The sequence below is a fragment of the Toxorhynchites rutilus genome, chromosome 2 (genome assembly GCF_029784135.1).
Source record: "Toxorhynchites rutilus septentrionalis strain SRP chromosome 2, ASM2978413v1, whole genome shotgun sequence".
Classification (NCBI taxonomy): domain Eukaryota; kingdom Metazoa; phylum Arthropoda; class Insecta; order Diptera; family Culicidae; genus Toxorhynchites; species Toxorhynchites rutilus.
Genome location: NC_073745.1, coordinates 31,533,838 through 31,555,561, shown reverse-complemented (window position 1 = coordinate 31,555,561; position 21,724 = coordinate 31,533,838). Strand labels below are relative to the sequence as shown.

General features: G+C 39.1%; 1 protein-coding gene across 1 annotated transcript; it reads left to right on the top strand.

Moving 5' to 3' along the window:
• Positions 1-16,914: 16,914 nt before the first annotated feature.
• LOC129765638 (uncharacterized) lies at positions 16,915-20,517 on the top strand. The gene is made up of 5 exons (XM_055766047.1): positions 16,915-17,148; positions 17,223-18,034; positions 18,128-18,361; positions 18,424-19,507; positions 19,573-20,517. Exons 1-5 carry the CDS (start codon positions 16,915-16,917, stop codon positions 20,515-20,517), a joined length of 3,309 nt encoding a protein of 1,102 aa, XP_055622022.1.
• Positions 20,518-21,724: the final 1,207 nt, after the last annotated feature.

The following is a 21,724-nucleotide window of genomic DNA, read 5'->3' as shown; positions in this document are numbered from 1 at the left end:
CCATTCTGCTGAGTGAAGAACATCTATCAATGAGTCAAACTGTATGGCATTATAGTCACGGAACTGAATGTTCCTTGGACATAAATTATGATTAAAATCAAGCGATGCAAATACAAGATCGTGGTTGGACAGCACAGGAACTTCTATCTGGTTGAATCTCAAAACTTTAGAAGCATCGTTGGTCAAAATCAAGTCCAACAGTGATGCACCGTTCCTATGAAAAAACGTTGGCTCGCTTCCCAAGCATTGTACCGAATGAGTAGATAGCACGTTACGTAACCTATCCGACTTCGGTGAGTTTACTAAGAGATTAGTGTTCAAATATTAAAGTGTTAAAAGGAAATAAATAAAGTTGTATAAACTTCCATATGACAATAACAAATGTTCAAGTGATTCATTGCATTCTATTTCTGGTGGGTTGTAAAGCGCAGTTTTCGCTTTCCAGAAGTACTTCAATTGTGATAAATTCAGTATTAGTCACTCTGAATTGATTATTGGACTTCATGATCAAATTGCAGGTTATACCATTTTTTATATAAATTAATACACCACCTCCAATCAATCAATCAATCAATGTTTATTTCAGTAATTGTGGTTTTTACAGAGTTTACACAATGATTTTTCTTGTTTTGAGACCAGCTACAGCTATACAACAAACAATTGATACTAATAAAGTCGAAGCAATTTATGAATCATATAATACAATGAAAATTTTCTAAGGGAAAAACGAATTAACAAAAAACCCTAAACTATTGAGCAAAAAAAAAGAGCTTTTACTGACTTACGAACTAAAGACAAACACAACAATAATTAATCATAAAGCTCACGAATGAGCTCATGGTCGGATGCTACACATTTCCTCAAGAAATTTTGATTTAATTTGTTACAGAATGTATCTAGGGTATCGATATTTGCTATCTCATGTAAATTTTCAGTACCAAACCAGTATGGGAGGTCGTATATCAATTTTAAACATTTGTTCTGAATAATTTGCAACATTCTTTTGTGTGTTCTGGCACAATCCTTCCATGCCGGATAAGCATATGTCAATATCGGTCGAAATATGGCTTTATACAATAATAACTTATTAATAGTGTTAAGTTTCGATCTTCTATTTATAAAGCTGTATAGCATTTTGATAAGCTTCTCGCTTTTCTCACGGATATATTGAGTGTTTTTCTGGAACGTAAGTCGTTTATCCAAGACCATACCTAGATATTTTACTTCATCTTTCCATGCAACTTCAGTACCGTCTACTGATAGACATCTACTTGGAAGTTTTCTAGACGCTGTGAACCTCGTGAAGTAGATGCATTCTGTCTTGTTCGCATTCACTTTGATTTTCCATTTATTGCAATAATCAATATAATGAGCAGTTGCTTGATTCAATCGGCTAATTACGTCCCTCGGTCTTTTTGCAGACGATGTTAAAGCGAAATCGTCGGCAAAGTGATATCTAACACAGTTTTGAAAGTTAGGAATATCACAAGTAAACAGATTATACAGAACTGGTGATAAAACACTACCCTGAGGAACACCTGCATGGATAGGATAGATGTCGGATAATGTGTTGTTTATGCGGAGTTGAAACGTACGATTTTCCAAAAATGAAGCACAAAGCTTTACTAAGTATGAAGGGAAGCTCTTATTAATCATTTTGTAAATTAAACCTTTGTGCCATACTGTGTCAAAAGCTTTTTCTGTGTCTAGAAGAACCATGCCAGTGGATAAACGATTATTTCTATGAGCTTTTATGTTTCGTACAATTCTACAAAGTTGGTGTACTGTGGAATGTTCACTTCGGAATCCGAACTGTTCGGCAGGTATTATATTTCTATCTCCCATGTGCAAATTTAACCTTTTTTGTACAATCCTTTCGAAAATTTTACTCAAGGAACTTAAAAGGCTGATAGGTCTATAATTAGAAGGGTTGCTTATGTCCTTATTGGGTTTAGGTATAGCAATCACATTGGCATGTTTCCATGCCAATGGATGATATCCTAATTTAAAGCAACAGTTGAAAATATAAGCTATGTAAACAATAGCTTTCTTAGGAAGCATTTTCAGAACTCGATTGCTTATTCCATCAACCCCTGGGCTCTTTCTGTTTTTTGTCCTTTTGATTAGATTAGTGACTTGTCGTGGGCTCGTAAGACTCAGCTGATCATTATTATCGGGAACGAAATTTTGTAAGAAATTATTCACCGTTGTATTTACTGTTTCTTCAATAGAACTGATATTGTTTAATGTAAGTTCATGAGCAGCCGCGAAATGACTGCCAATAGCTTGTACTTTTTCTTGATCAGTGAGCAATATTTTGTCATCTGTTTTCAAGGGAGGCAAAAAACGCTGTTTATTTCTTAGTAATTTTGTAAACTTCGAAAGCCTTTGACGATTATTCAAATTTCGATTCATTTCGAGTAAGTTCTTTGACCAAATTTTATTTCTTAAAGTTTCAATTTCTGTGTTTACTTGTTTAGCTAGCGAGGCGTAAACAGCTTTCCATAGAAAGTTACGACGATTTCATTGCCATTGTCTTCTGCAATGATTGCGAAGTCTGATTAGTGATTTTATATCCGGTGTCAGACTAAGTTTATATCTATGTGGCACAGATTTGGGGATGAATAAATTGTTCGCTTCCAATATGATTGACTCTAAGTTTTGTAGTAAAGCGTCGACTTCTGAAGTTTCGTTTATTCTACTCAGGTCTAGATTGGTCAAATTGATTCTATCATGAATATACGATTTGAAGCCATTCCAATCTGCCCTGCTATAATCAGGTATAGCATGCGGAGGGATGAAGATCGGGGTACCAACATTTATTTGCATGAATACTGGCAAATGATCCGAGGTCAATTTACTTAAAGCTGAGATGTCTTCAACATTATGAAGACCGTTACTTAGGGCAATATCAATAGTAGAAGGTAAACGATTAGGGTCGCTGGGTGTATACGTTGATGTGGGAGGATTGTGTAAAATGAATGAACCTGTCCCCAATTCATCAAATAACAAATTACCAGCTGAATTTGCACGAGAGCCAAAAACGGTGTCTGGCGTTCAAGTCGCCGCATATGAAAAAACTTTCTCTCATCCTGGTCAGTTTTCGTACATTGCTAAAGAAAGATTGAGTATCGTTGTTACTGCCGGGATTGTATACTGAGACAAAATTGATTTTTCCCGATGTACAGTCAACTGACACGCCAACTGATTCTATGATGGCAGTTTCGAAACTTGGAAGTGGAGAATGAGAGATATCTTTACGAATGACTATAGCGACTCCTCCCTTTGGTCCTTCGACCCGGTCAAAACGGTATATAGTGAAATCAGCATGAGAAAATGTCGTACTCGGTTTTAAAAATGTTTCAGATAATAAAGCTATTTGAATGTCTTTTTCAATCAATAAATTGAAAAATTCATGGCTCTTTGAGATAACGCTATTTGCGTTCCAGAACAACACTTTCAGTAGATTGGAATTATCCATCATGTGGGAAACAGTAAGATGATATTATTTCAAGTATGACTTTAACTTGATCTTGTTTAGTTCTACAGACCGACAGTTTTGCGAATGAATCATTGATAATTTGGACTACCTCGGAATGCGAGAAGAGATCTGAGCCAATGTTAGTCCTAAAACTATGGTTAGTATTAGTGTATGCCATACCCGCTTGCTGAACACGGTTCAAAGGACTCAACCCGGAACGCACTTTACTGGCGTAAGAACACTCGGGCTGTTGGGCATTATGTATCTTAGTGGACAGTTTAGCTTCGAGGGAAGGGAACTGATCTTGGCGAAGCATGAAGGTGTTCTTTGTCGAGACTTTCCGTTGGTTGATGGAACTTCTTGCTTTGATGAATTCAATACGTTTAGCGCACTCTGAATAATTCGCCGTGTGGTTGAGTTTACAGTTGGCACACTTCAGTACTTCTTGGGATAGTTTATCTTCCTTGCTGGAGCGATTGGCTGTTAGAGAACTTTTCTCTGTTGAATGAGTTTCACCACACTTTACACATCTTGGAGGTCTGAAACAATGTGTTGAACCATGCCCAAACATTTGGCAGTTGTGGCACTGGATAGGTACGTTATTTTTTTCTGGAGTAATATTCCCAATTGACGATGCTGTGGTGAACGGACTTGATTTTCCTGAGGTCGTTGATTTGGATTGATCCTTTACGAAAGTAAAGTAGGTACAGTGCATGATCAGTGTACTTCTGTTTTTTGAGCATCATCTTGCGAATCTGGAACGGTTTAACCTCCACTTTAACTAATGCTGAGGCAACATCATCGACTTCCATGTCATGTAATCCTGATAGTACGATTTTGGTCGTTTTCTCCTCGTCAAGGACATATGTGAAAAAGTGAACCTTTTGCTTTTTCAGATGATCAATTAGCATCTTGTAGTCTCCTGTCGAATAGACATACACGTTGTTTCCGGACGAAGTTCGTTTGGTGTTGAATATTGAAACACCAGAATGCAGGATCTTTCCATGTGCATCAGGAAGACTAAGCTCCGTCAATGTAATAAGCGGAATCTTAACCTTTTTGGTCGAACTCGGCTTGGGAGAATGGTTATTGGGAACTTCTTTGTCACCAATGTCTTGAAGCGGCGAATATCCATTGTTCACACTCACCGAAGAGAGGTTATGTGAACTTTTGCTCACCTCGTGGCGTGGTGATACTGTGTCGTTATAGTCCATTTCGGAGTCTCGTGACGGATCACAATATTTCTGCTTCGGCATTCTGTCTAGAACATCGGATTCTGAATTGTTGGCGGGTTGAACCCGCTTTTTGGACATTCTCAGTGTATTTTCACTATCCGTTTTTCGTAACACACGAGGAAATGTTAAGTCGAAAAACAATAGAGTGCTATATAATAAACCACACAATAGAGCTCAGCACAACGAACTGTTCACTACAGCAGTCACGAGAGGAGCGTGAATACACCACCTCCCAAACGACCTACTCTGTCATGTCGAACAATATTATATCCATCAATTGATATAATAGAATTGTCAATATTCTCATTCAACCACGTTTCACTAACACGCAGGATATGAACATTACTTATTTTAACAATCAGACGCAATTCTTCAATCTTGCAAAGCGCACGAGCACAAATACTTTGACAATTCACACAGCATACAGAGAGCTTATTTTTAATTAACCCAGATTTCATCACAGTACCTGGAATGCACCAGTTTGTCGAGGTGTTAAAATTGGAATTATTAGCCATTGGATAAATAGAAGGACTTAGCTATCAAAGGAGGATAATAAAAGAGCATTTCGTAAAAATCTACATTCTTCATTATAACAAACATTCTAGAAAAAGCATCAACATCATATTTTTTGGCACAAACAGAAACAAGAAATATATGGATCGCCATTTTATTTTCCTTTTGGATCTCTCTTTCGCTTTTTGTCTCTTATTCGGAGATAGATTCATGACAAAAATCTAAAATTGTTTTTTTTTTGTTTTTTTGTTGATATGTTGATAATTGTTTTGTAAAATTTCACCACTACTTTTTGCCGCCATGATGACGGCTGAGCTATTTAACTCTCCGAGTCAACAAAATATGATTTATTCGATTAATAGGAAGTGATAACAATTGTGTCGCTTACCGCTTGCTTGTTGAGAAAAACCAGTTATAATTCTATATCACTGATTTACACCTCAAAAAACGAAAGAAAAGGCCCCAACTTGCACTCACTAAGCTTGATACACCAGTTATTTTTTATCACTTTTTGCTTGCTTATTATTTTTAATTTTTTTTTTGACCTAGGACTACGTCTTACATTAAGGGTGCCAAATCAGAAAACAGGTCACGTTTTTATGAAATAAAGTTAACGTTAATAACTATTTTTGCTGCGAACGGATTTTAACGATTTGCATACCAATCGAATCGGAAACTTTCTAAGATTTGTTTGATATGCTATACATTACAATCCCATAGTCTGTATATGGTTTAAATTGACGAAAATTGGAAGCATTCCCATTTCCCTATACATTTGTTCTGTCCATTTGTGTGCTTTTCCGAACAGAGCTGTCAATAACGAGCAACTTATGAAGCCGCTAGAATAGCAACAGTCGGAGACGAATGAATCGTTGGATTTAAAGTCTCCGTAAACAAAGGGAAAGAAGAAGAAAAAGAATAGAATCAACCAAGGGGGATAGCGAAAAAAGAATATTTGCGATGTAAGTAAGCTGTCGCTAGCGTATAAGTATTGAATCTTCTCTGAGGAAAATTCTTGGATATGTTTGTGCCCGAAACAACAAAGGTCGCTTATTCTGCTTGTTTTACGTTTTATGTTTCTCCTCGAGCTGTGAACGCTAGCGAATTTTTCATTTTCAGTTTATCGCTGCAACCAGAGACCTTCCTGATTTTTCAGGATTTCCCAGACTTTTTGACACGTTCCTGATATCCTGATAAATATTAAATTTGCCCTGATTTTTCTGATATGATCCTGATTTTTCCTGATTTTTCTTGATTTTGTACTTTTTACTTTATTGGAATGAAAATTATCCGTAATAAATAATAGTTTTTCTGGTTGGAAATGGAAATGGAATTTTCATAATAGTCTACATAAAAAAAGCTATCCAGTCCGCACTTGCATAATGTGTAATCTTTTGACGTAGGATTACGTCTTTCGGGAACATATTGGGGTACAAATTGAAAATCGAAAATCGAGCGCACCTTGCAAATTGTCCAATTTCAAATGCTTATTGTTCAGTCATTTCATGATGGATTGATGAGATTTTTGCGTCAATCAATTTCGGCACTCCATAACAATTTTTTACATTGAATAAAATAATATATGTCTTGAAACTAACTATCGAACAATTGAAAAATCTCAACCCATATCCTAACGAAAATACCCACTTCTGATAGGTCGAAACTGACGACATATGCGGCAGGTCCCAAACAGAGACATCAAAACCAAGCTGCCTAGGGGAAATTGGCATTGCAGATACATGAAAGTAGAGGGAGCTTTTTTCCCACCGACATGAATTCCCTAACAGAGATTTCAAATCCATGGTTTCTGGGAGAAATCAGCATGTAAAAACCCTCGATAGTTTAACTAACGACGCGCACAAATGGATAGTGCTCATTGTGACTAGCGTAGGCATTGTTGATTGCATACGTGCTGGCGAATAAGTTGGGAGCGATGAACAAGTGTTTTTTCGTTCCAATAAGAATCCTTCGATTGAGAATGATGTTTCAATGAACTGAATAGAACTTATGCTTGATAGAATATAAATAACATTTAAATTTGGAACTTTTATGTTGGTTGCTTCGTAAAACTTTTAGCACAACTGTAAGTGTAAAATTGTGTATGGTAGCTATTGTGTTAAAATGAGATGAAATATGAAACGACTTTTTTTCTCCCAAGGAAAGTTCATGTGACGAGCAAAATTGGAAAAATGAAGGAATATTCGAAAAAGTGATTTCACATATGCTCTACATATCTTATTGGGTGCTGTTAGCCCAATTGAAATTCGCATTGAGGCATGTAGCATCGTGTTCCGTTGGGTTTAAAGCTAAAAGGAAATGGGTTGAATAGACACTCAGAAAATAAAAAATTATGAATGAAATTACTTTTCCATTTCAAATATATTTTCTCTATACTAAAGTAACACTTTTTTTCTGGTGAGAAAAATTGGGTTCGATAATGATAATTATCTTATATTGCTTTGATGAACTTTTTTTTCTTTATTTCATCCATACTTAACACAGGCGCCATCTCGTCCAGGACCACAGAGGACGTGATACGCACCATCTAATTACTAATCCCCATTATTCTATCATTATCACTTGGTTATGGACACTGGTGGAGTGAACAAACAATAGCTAACAACCAGACAAAACGGACCCAAATCATTATCGAAGAGTTTAACAATGTAATTCTTCAAACATATCCAGAATCAGCGTGCAGCAGATAGCCTAACGGAATCCTACGTCAACTATGCGGTCGTGTCTTGGACACAACCCTCCTGTGAATTTTTTTTTGTTTATTATCTATATATTTCGCAGCGATTCTCTTTATCGAAGATACCCTGTCGACATTTATTAACTAACCGGATATTGCACATTAAGATTATCACAGGTTACGGTCCCTGCAAAATTCTCTCAAGCATGCGAACTTCGACATTATAGACAGTATAGAAAACATCTTTCTTTTGTATATAAAACAGTTGTCGGCGAGGAAGCAAATACATTCTGAGAGGATAAAATTTTTAAGTTGTGTGAAAGATCGTGGAACAAAACTGTGCACATAAATTTGAATAAATGTATATCTGCATATGAAAATCATGCGTTTGCGTCTCCAAAAGTCGGTTCGAAATTTCCGGACAACACAATACGAGCATCCTGATTTCTCCTGATCTTTATTTTCATTTTCACTGATTTTTGAAAATAATAGTTGGCAACCCTGGCTGCACCTGTGTGCATCTGTTAGACGCGTGTTTGATGCTTGTTGAATGGCGATTCACGGAAAATGCCTCTCGTTAAATACTCAGTGCAATGCTTGCAATGATATAAAGAGACAAATTGCGACATATGACCAACTAGTGTATTGTTCTCGCAAAGGCAAGAAAGAATCGTTGTTTTTCGAAATGATTTTACAACACCACGCAAGCCATTACACCTTTTCAGGGTCCCGGGAACTTTTTACTGAAGAGTTATTTATGAACTTTCGACGCATGCGCAAATAATATCCGAAATGATAAACCAACAAATATAAAAAGAAGGATGCGTAGTCCTACGTCCTATGCGGTCGTGTCTCGGATACAACCCCCGAATTTTTTCCTTTATTTCTAATTTTCTTAGCCTTGATACACGTTTTTGCAACACCTTTTCTCATACTCTCTCTGTACGGCACATCGAAACGCGATTTATTGGCACCAGGAAATGAATAATAAGATGGAAAAAGTTAATAGGTGTGACTTGAAACAAGCATTATCGTGAATGCATTTTCTTCTTCTTCTTTTTGGCTTCAAGAGGGTTTAAACTTTTCAGTTCATTCGCCTCTAACCATGAATGTATTTGCAATGCGGATTTCTCCCTTGGTTTTGAAGTCCGTGTTAGAGAAACACGTTTATTCCGATATGCATGTATGCATTGTGCAATACCAAATGAAATCGAACTAAAAATGCAGATTTTAAAAACATGTATTTTTGATTCGAACGAAAGTTGGTATTCCGTTTCGGTTGGACGAAATATTAGTTTTCCACAGCATTCGGGAATTTTTTCAAGGGTAACTTTTGAAAAGGGCGTATCGATTTTAGTAGGAGAAATTTTTGATAATTTATATCTCAAAAACTATGAGTCCTATCGAAATAGTGTCTTAGAAAGAGTTATAGAGTATTGATGTTGAAACGTAAAAAAATATACGCTTACAAAAAAAGTTAGTACTCTTTTTTTATCTTCAAAAAAAACTTATATAAATATCTAAAATATATATTTTTAATTTTTTCATATCATGTAGAATATTTTAAAAATGAGGCCAAGCTGGTAAAACTATTATATACGAACTTTGTGGAACATCGACACAACACATTCATTCAGGCTTGCATATATGCATAAGGAACAGAATTTGCAATGTCGATTTTCCCTTGGTTTTGAAGTCTGTGTTTGAGAAAACCATGCTCCGCTGTTACTCTGCTTGCCCCTTTTGGTCGGTACCACTTGGGAAGCACAAATTGAACCAATCAAAACGAAGCACTTACCGCGTTCGGATAATGCTTGACTTTTCACAATTATTCAATTGTTTATCTCAGGAAAAATGAAATGTCACTCAATGTGATAGATGCGTAAAAATATTCCCTATCAATTGGTGCAAATACCTTTGTGATATATTGAGAAATGCTCAAGTTATAAGCATTCATAATCAGTTCTTCGTCAAAAATCAAAAGAAAAAATACTCCGGATAATCGAGTCTAAAATTTCGGAAAATTGAACCCCTGAATAATTGTGGTTCCGCATAATCAAGTCTCTGGATAACCGAGTTCGACCTGTAATCCTAAGAGGTACTCAGTTCTATATTCATCAGGCATTCACCACACGAATATGTTTTTTCGGTCACACAATAAACCCAAATTGGTTAGCAGCGATAAAGATCATCTCCTTCCTGATCACACACTGGACACATGAATAGTTAGATAGACACGTTCTTTTCTTGACGGCATTGCTGTTTGTTTTTTTGTTGTCTTCAAGATTTATTATTTCGACAGATCCTTGTCGGAACCGACAATGATCTTTGTCGAATAAAGTCCGACAGTTTATGGTACCGCCTGAAGGTTCAACTTCTGGTCCATTCGTTTCCTTATGGATGTCTCCCTAATTGCCCGAGGCAATTCTATTGTTGTTGATGTGTGTGTTTTTTTTTGTAATTTGTAATCACAACTGTTCCGTTACCATTCGGGTTCTCAGAAGAATTCGCTCAGAAAAAAAACACCAAACGATTTCCATAACCTGTTCTGGAAGGAAGCAAGACGGGGACAGAAATATGCACCCAAAAAAAAGCGCACGCAATCGAGCAAACATGATTTTGCCATCGATGCCCACAAGCATCGGAAAAAGCAGTCGAAGGCAAGACCCCAAAATTGGTTCTGTGATTATTTTGCAATTTACACTGACCAGCAGATTTCAGGAAACGCTCTCCCGGTTCCTTCAAATCAAAAGCCCCAATTCCCACTCCTAAACTGCGGCCGAAGCACACATTTACCAATTATTATAATTATTTTTCAACATTACGTAAGAAAACTGCACCAAGCTAGAGAGTGCAGAGAACAAAACAGGGACAGCATACCGCTTCGAGCTTGTCTGGGCATTCAAAGCTTGAACTTGGGGTCTTGGAAGAAACGAAAAAAAAACTCGCTCCACGAGTCGATAAATCGAACGAGTTTTTCTCATTGACCACCTCCTCTCTTCCAGCGCTTGCGTTGCACAAATTTTTCATTCCACCTTTTCAACCGAAAATAAATGAACTCTCCGCGCCAAACGACCAAACGATGTGTTGGAGCAATAAATGTGTGAAATGTCAATCTATTGCAAGTCTCCGCCGATGTCTAATAACGGCAAACTTACGTAACCTCACGTCTGAGCAAAACGTTTCAGCTCAACACCTCCTCCCCATTTTGTGTCATTTTCATTCATTATTCCATTCAATGTATTCAAAATGTGAAGAGAAAAAAAAATCCATCCCCGACGGCGAAGATTAATGCTTACCGGGAACTTGTTTAAAATGCAATCGGAGGAATTAATTGTGAAAAATTTGAATTTCTTCTGCTCGCACTTAAAAACAAACCGTACCGAGAATTGTAACCCCGGTCTCGGGTCTCGGGTCTCCTCCGCATCAACATCGGTGGTGGCCGGCTCGAGAACACGATCCCAGGCAACAGAGTCGACGACGATGACGACGACAACGCACAGACAGGCAACAGAATACATAAACATTACCCATCCCCGAGAGATTGGAGGAGGAAGAAAAAAAAGCACACAAAAGTTAAGTACAGTACTTTATCGATTTATTTATGCATAAATTCTTCCGAGCCTGCAAGCTAGCACAATGCAACCCATTCATTCCGGGCGGTGTTAAACATATGTTCCAAGGCAGCGAGACACATCGGGGGGGAGGTTTTGGGTTTGAAGCCAAGATGGTGGCCAGGAAGCGGGTGACAACGCACCACGCACTGCTGCCGCCAATGATGACAATGGATAATAATAAGTAGCATTGTGCAGCACAACAGCACATTGGTTGATTAGATAATCCGCGGCAAAACTTCCAACGGATTCGATTGGTGGAGAGTGGAATGCAATTTGAATGGGTGTTATAGTGTTATTTTTTAGGCATTTTTTGGGATAGGATCTCAATTCCTCACGTTGAGGCCAACGTATAAAATACTGGGATACTGAAAATTGAGTTTACGATTTGGTTTTTTTTTTTTTGATGCCAAATGTTTCAAAACTGCATGCATTGTCGTGATCTACTGTCATCTCGAAAAAAAAAATGTTGGCGAAGATCGACACTCTGGGACTGATTTTTTTTAAATACGATTTCCGGTGATTTTTCGGTTTTCAAAAAACTCAAATTTAAACTTCTGCAACACAAGTAAATGAAGTCCGAATGAGCCAATGTGCCCGCCCAGATAGCTTATAAGCAGAGTTCCAGAATAGTAGAGTAGACTGCCTACCCGATTAGTGATATGAGATGAGATATGATCGAATATAGACAAAGCAGGTTTGAGCTAGACTGATCGAAGGATCTCCCGTTCAGTAATTCGGTCTTCCTCGTGTTTTCTACTTTCAACAGAATAATGACCCGAAGCAAACTGGCTTCGTGGTGCTGGAATGCCTGCTCTATTATGTCCCAAGCAACTCAGGAATCAAATCTCGCCTTGGTGCTTGCAGGAAATGCTGGACGCCAATGGGGGGCCATACCAACCACAAGGGGATTGATTTTTGTTATCTATTAACATTTCTGAACTGATTTCCATTTTTCGTTTAAAAAAAACTTGAACTGTACACTCAATTTTGCAACGTCTTGATTGGAGATTTTTTGTTTGTATTTTAAGCATGTTTTAGAAATGTGACCATTTTAATTGACCATAGAGTAAAATGGATCGATTTTACGATGAATATAAGTCGCATTTAATTTTTTTTTTACCCTAAAAAACTCTACAATAGACGGATTTCACGCCAACTCGTCTTAGGAGTTGGCAGCACCATATCAGATTGCAGTGAAACGTTTTGGGTGTGAAGATATTGGTCATTTAAGCAACTTTGCATACTTGAAATATTCCAAAAATAATTGGACCACTTTTTGACAAGGGCCAAAGTTTTTTTTAATTTTTTTTTCAAAAATTTCTATCTCAAAAACTATAAGACTTACAAAATTTTGATCAAAGAAGAAATTGTAGAAAATTGCTCAAATTTTCATAAAAAAATATTTAATTTATTGTTTTTAATTAACACCAACTTTTTTTTTTCAAAAACTCAAATTCAATTTTCTCAAAAACGTATTTTTTTAAAATTCTCAAAAAAATTTAGTGAATAGCCCGTACAATTATCAACAAGTCGTCCATACATCCAAAGATGGGCACTTTTGCAGGAAAAAAAATTTATAACAACAACTTTTTCATGTTTAAAAAAAACACACAACGAATCCTAACGGGTGTTAAATAAAAAATGAGAATTTTTTCAATCACATATAAAAAAAAAATTTTTTTTCATCGATTTCAGTGTTTTTTATTAATAACATAATGTATTTTCTTCAAAAAAATGTCAGTGAATGTTTGAGTAAGGACCGTGGTCTGCTGTTCGACGCAACTTTGTCGCGATGCTCTCACATGAACGTAGTACGGCACTTACGTCCATTTTCCGGATACAATTCCGGATTCTTGTAGTCAGTTGCTTCGTGTCCTTGGCCCTCCAATTGTTTTTGTACACTAGGGCACTGAGTGAGCTAAAGAAATCCTCTATTAGGCGGCACCGGGGCAAGTTTGGGTTACGATCTTTTGGCACGAACGGTATCTTTTCCTCCTCAAGATACGCCAGCGTCTTCTTGGCGTAATGGGAAGATGCCTTGTCCGGCCAGAAGACGTACTTCCCATCCGCGTGATGCTCGTTCAGGAACGGCAGCAGGATTTTATCGAGGCACTCTTCTCGATAGATTTGTTGTTTGATTGCTAGACCGCTCGGCTTAAACCAAGGTCGGAAATGGCGATGTACAACATAACCTTTTTTTCAAACTTGTGCTTGAACTTGTATTTCACTTCAGGCGGTGTGGATGACTTGTCGCTGGAGTAGTAATTATCATTTCCTGGAATATGCGTTTTGGACAGCGGAAAATAGCTTTCGTCGTCCAAAACGAAAGACGTCCCGTGGTATTTTTTGATCATCCCCCGACACTGTGATTTAACCGCCTCAATCTGCTCCTCGTTGTACTCCGGCGACCTCGTCTTTTTCCTGCAGACAATTCCTTCCATCTTCAGGGTCCGATGGATCAATACGTGGGAGCAGCCATATTTCCGACCGGCGTCACGCAGGCTGGTTGCGTCCTTCTTGTCAAACAGCTTCTTTAACGATGTCTTCCTCTGCTTCGCCATTATCGTCACCGGACGACCACTTCCGACCTTCCGCTCTACGTTCAGGGAACCCAGGATACGATATACCGTACTGACAGGTACATTTTCTTCCTTAAAATGTGCCACCGTGAACTTTTTTCCTTGCTGGAAATGCGTTTCGTAGAACCGTACAATGCGTTCGCGGAGCACGTGCTGTTTCGACGCCATCTCTAACGCCATGACTAAATTCAAACTAGCAAAACCAAACACGCCTACTGTTTCTAGGGAGCCCAAAGAGCAATTTTCTTGGAGAAAGAAAATTTTACGCTCTTTATTTGAGTTACTGAAAGGTATTGAAAAAACACCCGTTAATTTTGTTTGAAGTCAAGATATCGATATAGTGTGTTCGACAAAGTTTTAGATAATTTTGAAATATGAACTTTTGTCGAAGACTTCAACTTTCTATCTTTTATAATTTCGTGAATATACGGCATTGTTGCCTGATGACTATTGAAAAACTAATGTTTCTAGCTAATGGAAATGTGAAGTGAAACCTTAGTAGTAGCTTTTCAAAGGAATAAAAAGTTAGAAAAACTCTTTTCCTATAGAAGTGCCCTTCTTTCGATGTTTAGATGAATTGTTGGTTATAATATGAGCTGTTCAGATGATTTTTTTTATAATTAAAAAAACTTTTTCGAGAAAAATGAATTTTATTTTTTATGCTTTTTTCCAGCGTAATTTTAAAAAAAGTTATTTTTAATGAAAATTTCAGCAATTTCCTATATTTCTTTGGCCACTATATTTGGTCTTTGGACACAATTTTAAAGTTTTTTTGAGTTTAAGGAAGAAAATTTGGCCCTTTTCAAAAAGTCACCTAGATTGAACAAGAAGATTTCAAGTATGGAAAGATGCTTTAATGGCCAATGTTTTTACACCCACAAAATTTCATTGCAATCTGAGATGGTGTTTCCAACCATTTCCTCATTTATTAAAACACACTTTCGGTGAATATCGTAACTAGAAAATTTATTCAACATCATATAAAAACTATACATATAATGCTATAGAATAACTATACATATTATTTTCTGGCTTTTCCTAACAACGTGAAAATTTGTGGAGTTTCCTTCGATTTCGAATATCTTTTAGCAGCTATTTGTTCATCATTAATAGGTACAAAACAATGAAATTTCTGGGTTCCTGAAATTGTGTTATATTCTTCAGTCGTCATGTAACTGAAATTTAGTTTAGTTATTCCTTTATCTGCTTGTTGTTCTGCCCATTCGTAGAGCTTTCGTGGAGTTTTAATAGTATTTCTGTATTCTTGAGCAAGACTTGCTCTCTTTGCCATTCGTTTAAGTGTTCCACCAATAGCATCACAAGGCCCTTTCCCATGCGATGTCGCGAAAAAATGCCATTCAGCTTCTAAATTATACTCTGATTCAAACCTGCACAGACTGGCAATTTTTTTTTTTTTTTGTTTTTATAATGACCAGCTGCTCCATCTGACATAAATGTATTTTTTGTGAAATCAGTAAACTGTTTCATACATCCTATTAATCTTGAAATGAACAACTGAACTACTATTGAATTGTGGGCTAGTACCTCTGATATAATAATGAAACTAATATTTTCTAATTTTGTACTACTTCTGTAGTATACTTCAAACGGGTGAATTGTTGCTTGCGAATTATTCCAGTGATAACCCTGAGCAGCGTTTTGGATTATAAATGAATAGTTTTCTGAAAAGTCGCAAATTGCAAGTAATTCACCATGCTTTGAAGATTCTTTTTTGTTTCTTAGAAAGGATGACTGTTCTTTACAAATAAAATCATGAGTGATTAACATATCAATTTTATCAACAAAATATGAAACAAACTCATCTACCGGCTTCATAATGTTTTCTAAATTACAACGATCAGTTGTCAACCATTGTTGAAAAACAATGTGTTCTATCTCGTTTTCCTCTAATAGCATTTCAAGTTCCTCTTTTACTTCTTCATTTAATGCACATTCCTTACAAGCACGAAAAAAACATTCTATCGTTCTTACAGATGTATTACAAAGCAATTTACTAGTGATTGCTTCTTGGGATACGATTCTTAAACTTTTAGCCATTTATTTCACATTTTCATGGATTGAGCATACACACACATTATGAATTCGTGTACTATTTTCGGTCTTACCATGGTAAACGAGGTGAAACCGATGTTCAAATTTTGATTCCGTTTTTCATAAATGCCTCTTTAAGAGACATCATCAAAAGACGCTTTTGAAGTCTTTCTTTTTGGCCATTCTTGAGTTCAGAAACGTAGTCATTCATTCCTGGCATAGGTCTGCTTATATCATCACTGTCGTAGAAATTTGTTACAAAGGCTTTTTCGGGTTCGCCGATTCCATGGCCATTTCTGGTCTTGGTGTAACAAAGGATTCCCTGCTCATACTAATTTTTTCATTTGTTTAACCAAGTTGTTCGAGCGACATCTCTGGACGTCCCCTTTTCGACTAACTGTCGGACAATTGTACCACGGAGCATCCCATATACCAGCTATTGTCTCATATCAATGCATTAAATTATGTTGAATTTAACTGTGAACTAAGTCGCAAGCGTGTTGTTTCATTCGTCTTACCGATCGCATTTTTCCCGGGTTTTTCAGTCTTTTTTTCGGGCTCTGGCTACTCCAGAAATGGTCCTTCGAACCGGATCAGGTTGAAGGTGAAGTGCATTTATACGCATTTTATCACCGCAATTCGCAATAGTGAGTTCCATTGTGAGGTTGGAATATCACCTCCGGAAAGGACTTTCTTGGTGAAAGTGTGATTTTGAAATTAAAAATCGTTTTGTATATCCAACATGGACAAGTTTCTACGTGAAAGCAAATCGTTGGAAGCACGTTTGAACCGAGCGTCGCAAAATGTTCAAAAGCTTAAGAGTAGGAAAGATATCGATGACGTTGACATCCAGACCGAGCTGGATAATATTGTGGAGATTTGGACGGCTTATCTCTCTGTTCACAAGCGAACGGTAGACAGTTGCAAGGATGAAGAGATGGAAGAAATCCTGGAGCATCAGGCTGGATTTTCGAGGGTATTTTCACTCCACTGAAAAATACTCTCTTAAAACTTAGAAAACGGTTCGATTCCTCTTCAACTCGCAACGAGATAGCATCACAAGATGGCGTCACTGCCATTGAACAGCTGGCACAGCAACAAGCAGAATTCATTCGATTGATTTCCAATAATTTCAACATGGCAACTCATGCAAGCAGTAGTTCATCAACGGTTGCTGCACAAAATGCCACTCCACACACCGATGTCAAACTCCCTCGAATGAATATGCCTACGTTTGGAGGCAACATTCTCGAATGGCCTTCGTTTTTCGACCTTTTTGACAGTGCAGTACACAAGAACGCAGCTCTGCGGGATAGCCAGAAACTTTATTCCCTCAAAACAAATCTTGTCGGAGAAGTCGCAACTCTGATATCCCACCTTCGTATAGAGGACGTGAACTACGCTCCCGCTCTTGCTAAATTGATGAATAGATATGACAAACCGCTAGAAATTGCCGCTCAACACATTCATCGATTCTTGAGTCAACCGTCTTTAACGTCACCGTCAGCTGCGGGTTTGCGCTCCCTACATGATGTGTCGGATGAGATCATTCGAGCGTTAGCAGCAATGAACCAAGAAGGACGGGAGATATGGCTGCTGTACATCTTAGTCGAGAAACTGGATGCCGAAAGTAAGCAGTTGTGGTGTCAGAAAAGATCAGAGCTCAAAGATGAAGATATAATTTTGGATAAGTTTCTGAAGTTTGTGGATGCGCAAAGTTGCGCACTGAAGTCCGTTCAACCGAGTTGTGCGAAGAAACTGGTGGCCAATACGGTTCTACCAAGCAAACCTTCTACTACCTGGATTAACAAACCTGGACCAACAGCTCTCGTCACCACCGGGCATCACTTCTCTCATTCAATGTGCGTTTTTTGTGCAAAATCACCGCATACATTGTATCAATGTGGTAAGTTTCTGCATGCTAGCGCCGATGATCGACTCCATTTTATCCGTAGGCAGAACCTCTGCGAGAACTGCCTGAAGCAACATTTCGGCGAGCCTTGCCAATCCGTAAATTGCCGAAAATGCAATCTTCCTCATCACACTCGCCTTCACGAGGCCCTCCAACCAAAGGTCGATTCAACTCCCGTTCACGTCACAGCGGCAACAACCAGTCCATCTGGTTCGTATTCGATGTCGCAAACACCAATCGAATCCGTTGGTCCAGCAACTGATTCATGGACACTAACGTTCTTCTTCTGACTGCTACTATACATGTCTTCGACAAGTTTGGGCGTCCACATGCTTGTAGAGCTGTGCTTGATTGTGCTTCCCACACCAGCTACATTACTCAGGATCTATGCCAGAGATTGGGTCTTCCTACAACTGAAGTAGACGTCGAGTTCGGTGATATTGCTGATACATCCGGGCACGCGAGCAAAGGAGCACTGGTTACGTTTACTTCACATTGCTCCAATTATCGGAACGTAGTACCGTGCATAATTCTGGAACGACTTACTTCCGATCTCCCGATTAGACCGATCAACACTAAAGATTGGCCAATTCCTGGATCGATTCCGTTGGCTGATCCCCAGTTTCACCATCCAGGAAAAATATGTATGCTTCTCGGCAATAAGCTTTTTTTCCAGTTGCTCGAACCGGGAACAATCAAACTTGGATCAGACGACGGACTTCCGGTTCTCCAAAATACCAAGCTAGGATGGGTAGTTTCTGGTGGCTACAAAGATAGTGGCATTCAATCAGACGCCTATGCTCCGTCGTGTTTATTAACAGCATCCAATAATACACTCTCCGATCAACTCCGCAAATTCTGGGAGTTGGAGGAGTACACGAATCTTTCTCCGCACCTAAACGACGAGGAGATCCTTTGCGAAGAGCATTTCGCTAAACATACATTCCGTGAAGGCAACGGAAAATTCGTTGTTCGACTTCCATACTCGGAAAGCCCCACTTCTCTCGGTAAATCGAGAGACATTGCTGAAAAAAGATTACTCCATCTCGAGCGCAAATTGGAAAGAAATGCTGATTTAAAACAACAGTACTTTTCGTTCATGCGAGAATACATCGATCTCGGGCATATGAGTCCCGCCACTATCTCTGGTTCGGAAAACTGTGTTTTTCTTCCACATCATTGCGTTGTTAAGGAGGATAGTACGACGACGAAGTGCCGAGTCGTCTACGACGCCTCAGCCAAAACGAGCAGTGGCAAGTCTCTTAACGATATTCTCTTGGCGGGTCCTGTGCTGCAAGATTCTTTGATAAACTCGCGGGTGATGTTAAACAAATGTACAGAATGGTACTCCTCCATGATGACGATCGAAACTGCATTCGAATTTTGTGGCGCTGGTCCAAGGACGAGCCGATTCATGAATATTGTTTGAATACGGTCACTTATGCAACCAAAAGCGCATCGTATTTGGCTACAAAATGCGTACAACAGCTTCTACTCTCTCATCAAAACCAATTCCCGGACACCGTTACGAAGGCTTTAAAAGGAATTTACGTTGATGACGTACTGACTGGTGCTGATTCCGTAGATGAAGCCAGGAAACGTCGACAAGAACTTTCCAGTATTTTTTCTGCTGGAGGATTCCATCTGCGGAAGTGGGATTCTAATAGCCCCGATGCGCTGGAAGGCGTCCCTGAAGAGGACCTCGAAATGAAAATCCCTATCGAGATCAACGAACCCAATACCATCAAGGCTCTCGGAATCCACTGGCAGCCGTGTAGCGACGAATTTCTGTTCAGCATTCGATCACCCAAGATCCTTCAGCCCACAAAGCGCATCATTCTTTCGAACATTGCTAGCCTCTTCGACCCGCTCGGTCTGCTCGCGCCTATCATCATCCAAGCAAAGCTATTGATGCAACGTTTGTGGGAACTGAAGGTGGACTGTGATGCTATTCCCCCCGGTGAGTTGACTAATATCTGGCAAGTTTTCGTACAAAATCTGGCGCTTCTCAATTCATTTCAGGTTCCTAGACGAGTAATTGGCATCAACAGAACGTCGCGCATCTTCCTACACGGCTATAGTGATGCATCCGAGCGAGCCATGGGTGCCTGCATATACATCCGAGCAGTGGACGATGCTGATAATTATAGCTCTAATCTTCTGTGCGCAAAGTCCAAGATTGCACCAATTGGGAATAAAAGCATGACGCTGCCACGATTGGAGTTATGTGCAGCAATGATCCTCTCACGTCTAATCAACAACGTAACCAACGCCATCAATCAACCCCTCTATGAGGTACGAGCATGGGTTGATTCAAATGTTGTGCTGGCTTGGCTGAACGGAGGTGCGTCTCGCTGGAAAACCTTTGTTGCCAACCGGGTGGCAGAAATCACTACTCATCTACCGGCTGCCAATTGGAGTCACATCGACTAGGAAAATAATCCCGCAGATCTTATTTCGCGTGGAGCATCGCCAGAGCAAATTCACCATAACTCCCTGTGGTGGAATGGTCCATCCTGGAGCACAATGGGAGAGCAAGGTGATACAATCGACCTCCCTATGCTAACCAACGCTGACCATCAGAATATTGATAGGGAACAAAGAGCAATTGTTGTCTCTCTCATCACTACCTACGAAAATGACTTTCTCGATGGAGTAATGACGCGATATTATCCCGATTTCCAAATGCTGTTTCGGGTCACTGCTCGTATTCTTCGGTTGAGTTCCAGGGGCTCTCGATCGACGTCTCGTCTCTTACCACGTGAGCTGGATCGAGCTCAAACAGTTTACATTCGTCACACTCAGCAAAAACATTTCCAAGAAGAACTTGATTGTTTACGACATCAACGTGAGGTCAGCTCTCACAGCAGTTTGCACCAACTCAAACCATTCTTGGACGAAAATGGAGTGCTCAGGGTGGGCGGCCGGCTTCAACAATCAGGCCTTAGCTACGACGTACGGCACCCTATATTAATACCTCGACATACTATCCTCACATCATATATTTTGAACCATGAGCACGGCGAGTGTTTGAACTCACCACTGATGATCCAGAATCGCCATGAGTAGGCGATTCTGGATCATCAGTGGTGCAAGTGCAGCAAGGAAAATTCGTCGTCAATGTGTGAGGTGTGCTCGCATTAAGCCAACGTCAAAGAATCAACAAATGCACATGGAAGCCGTGTGTGAACTTACAACTGCTGCTTTCCTGGCAGCATTCACTCGCTTCTCCAGCCGCTACGGATTGTCGTCGAAAATGTTTTCGGATCGTTGGATCACGATGAATATGTTCCAAGAAGGCTACGATCTGAAACTCCCGAAGGGACTTTGGTGGGCGGCTTATGTTCGAGCGACATCTCTGGACGTCCCCTTTTCGACAAACTGTCGGACAATTGTACCACGCAGCATCCCATATACCAACTATTGTCTCATATCAATGCATTAAATTATATTGAATTTAACTGTGAACTAAGTCGCAAGCGTGTTGTTTCATTCGTCTTACCGATCGCATTTTTCCCGGGTTTTTCAGTCTTTTTTTCGGGCTCTGGCTACTCCACAAGTATTCCGGTGCATCAAACTCTCCTACGATCTTGGTTATAGGCCAAGATTTGGGTAATACCGATAATATTTTTATCTGCTC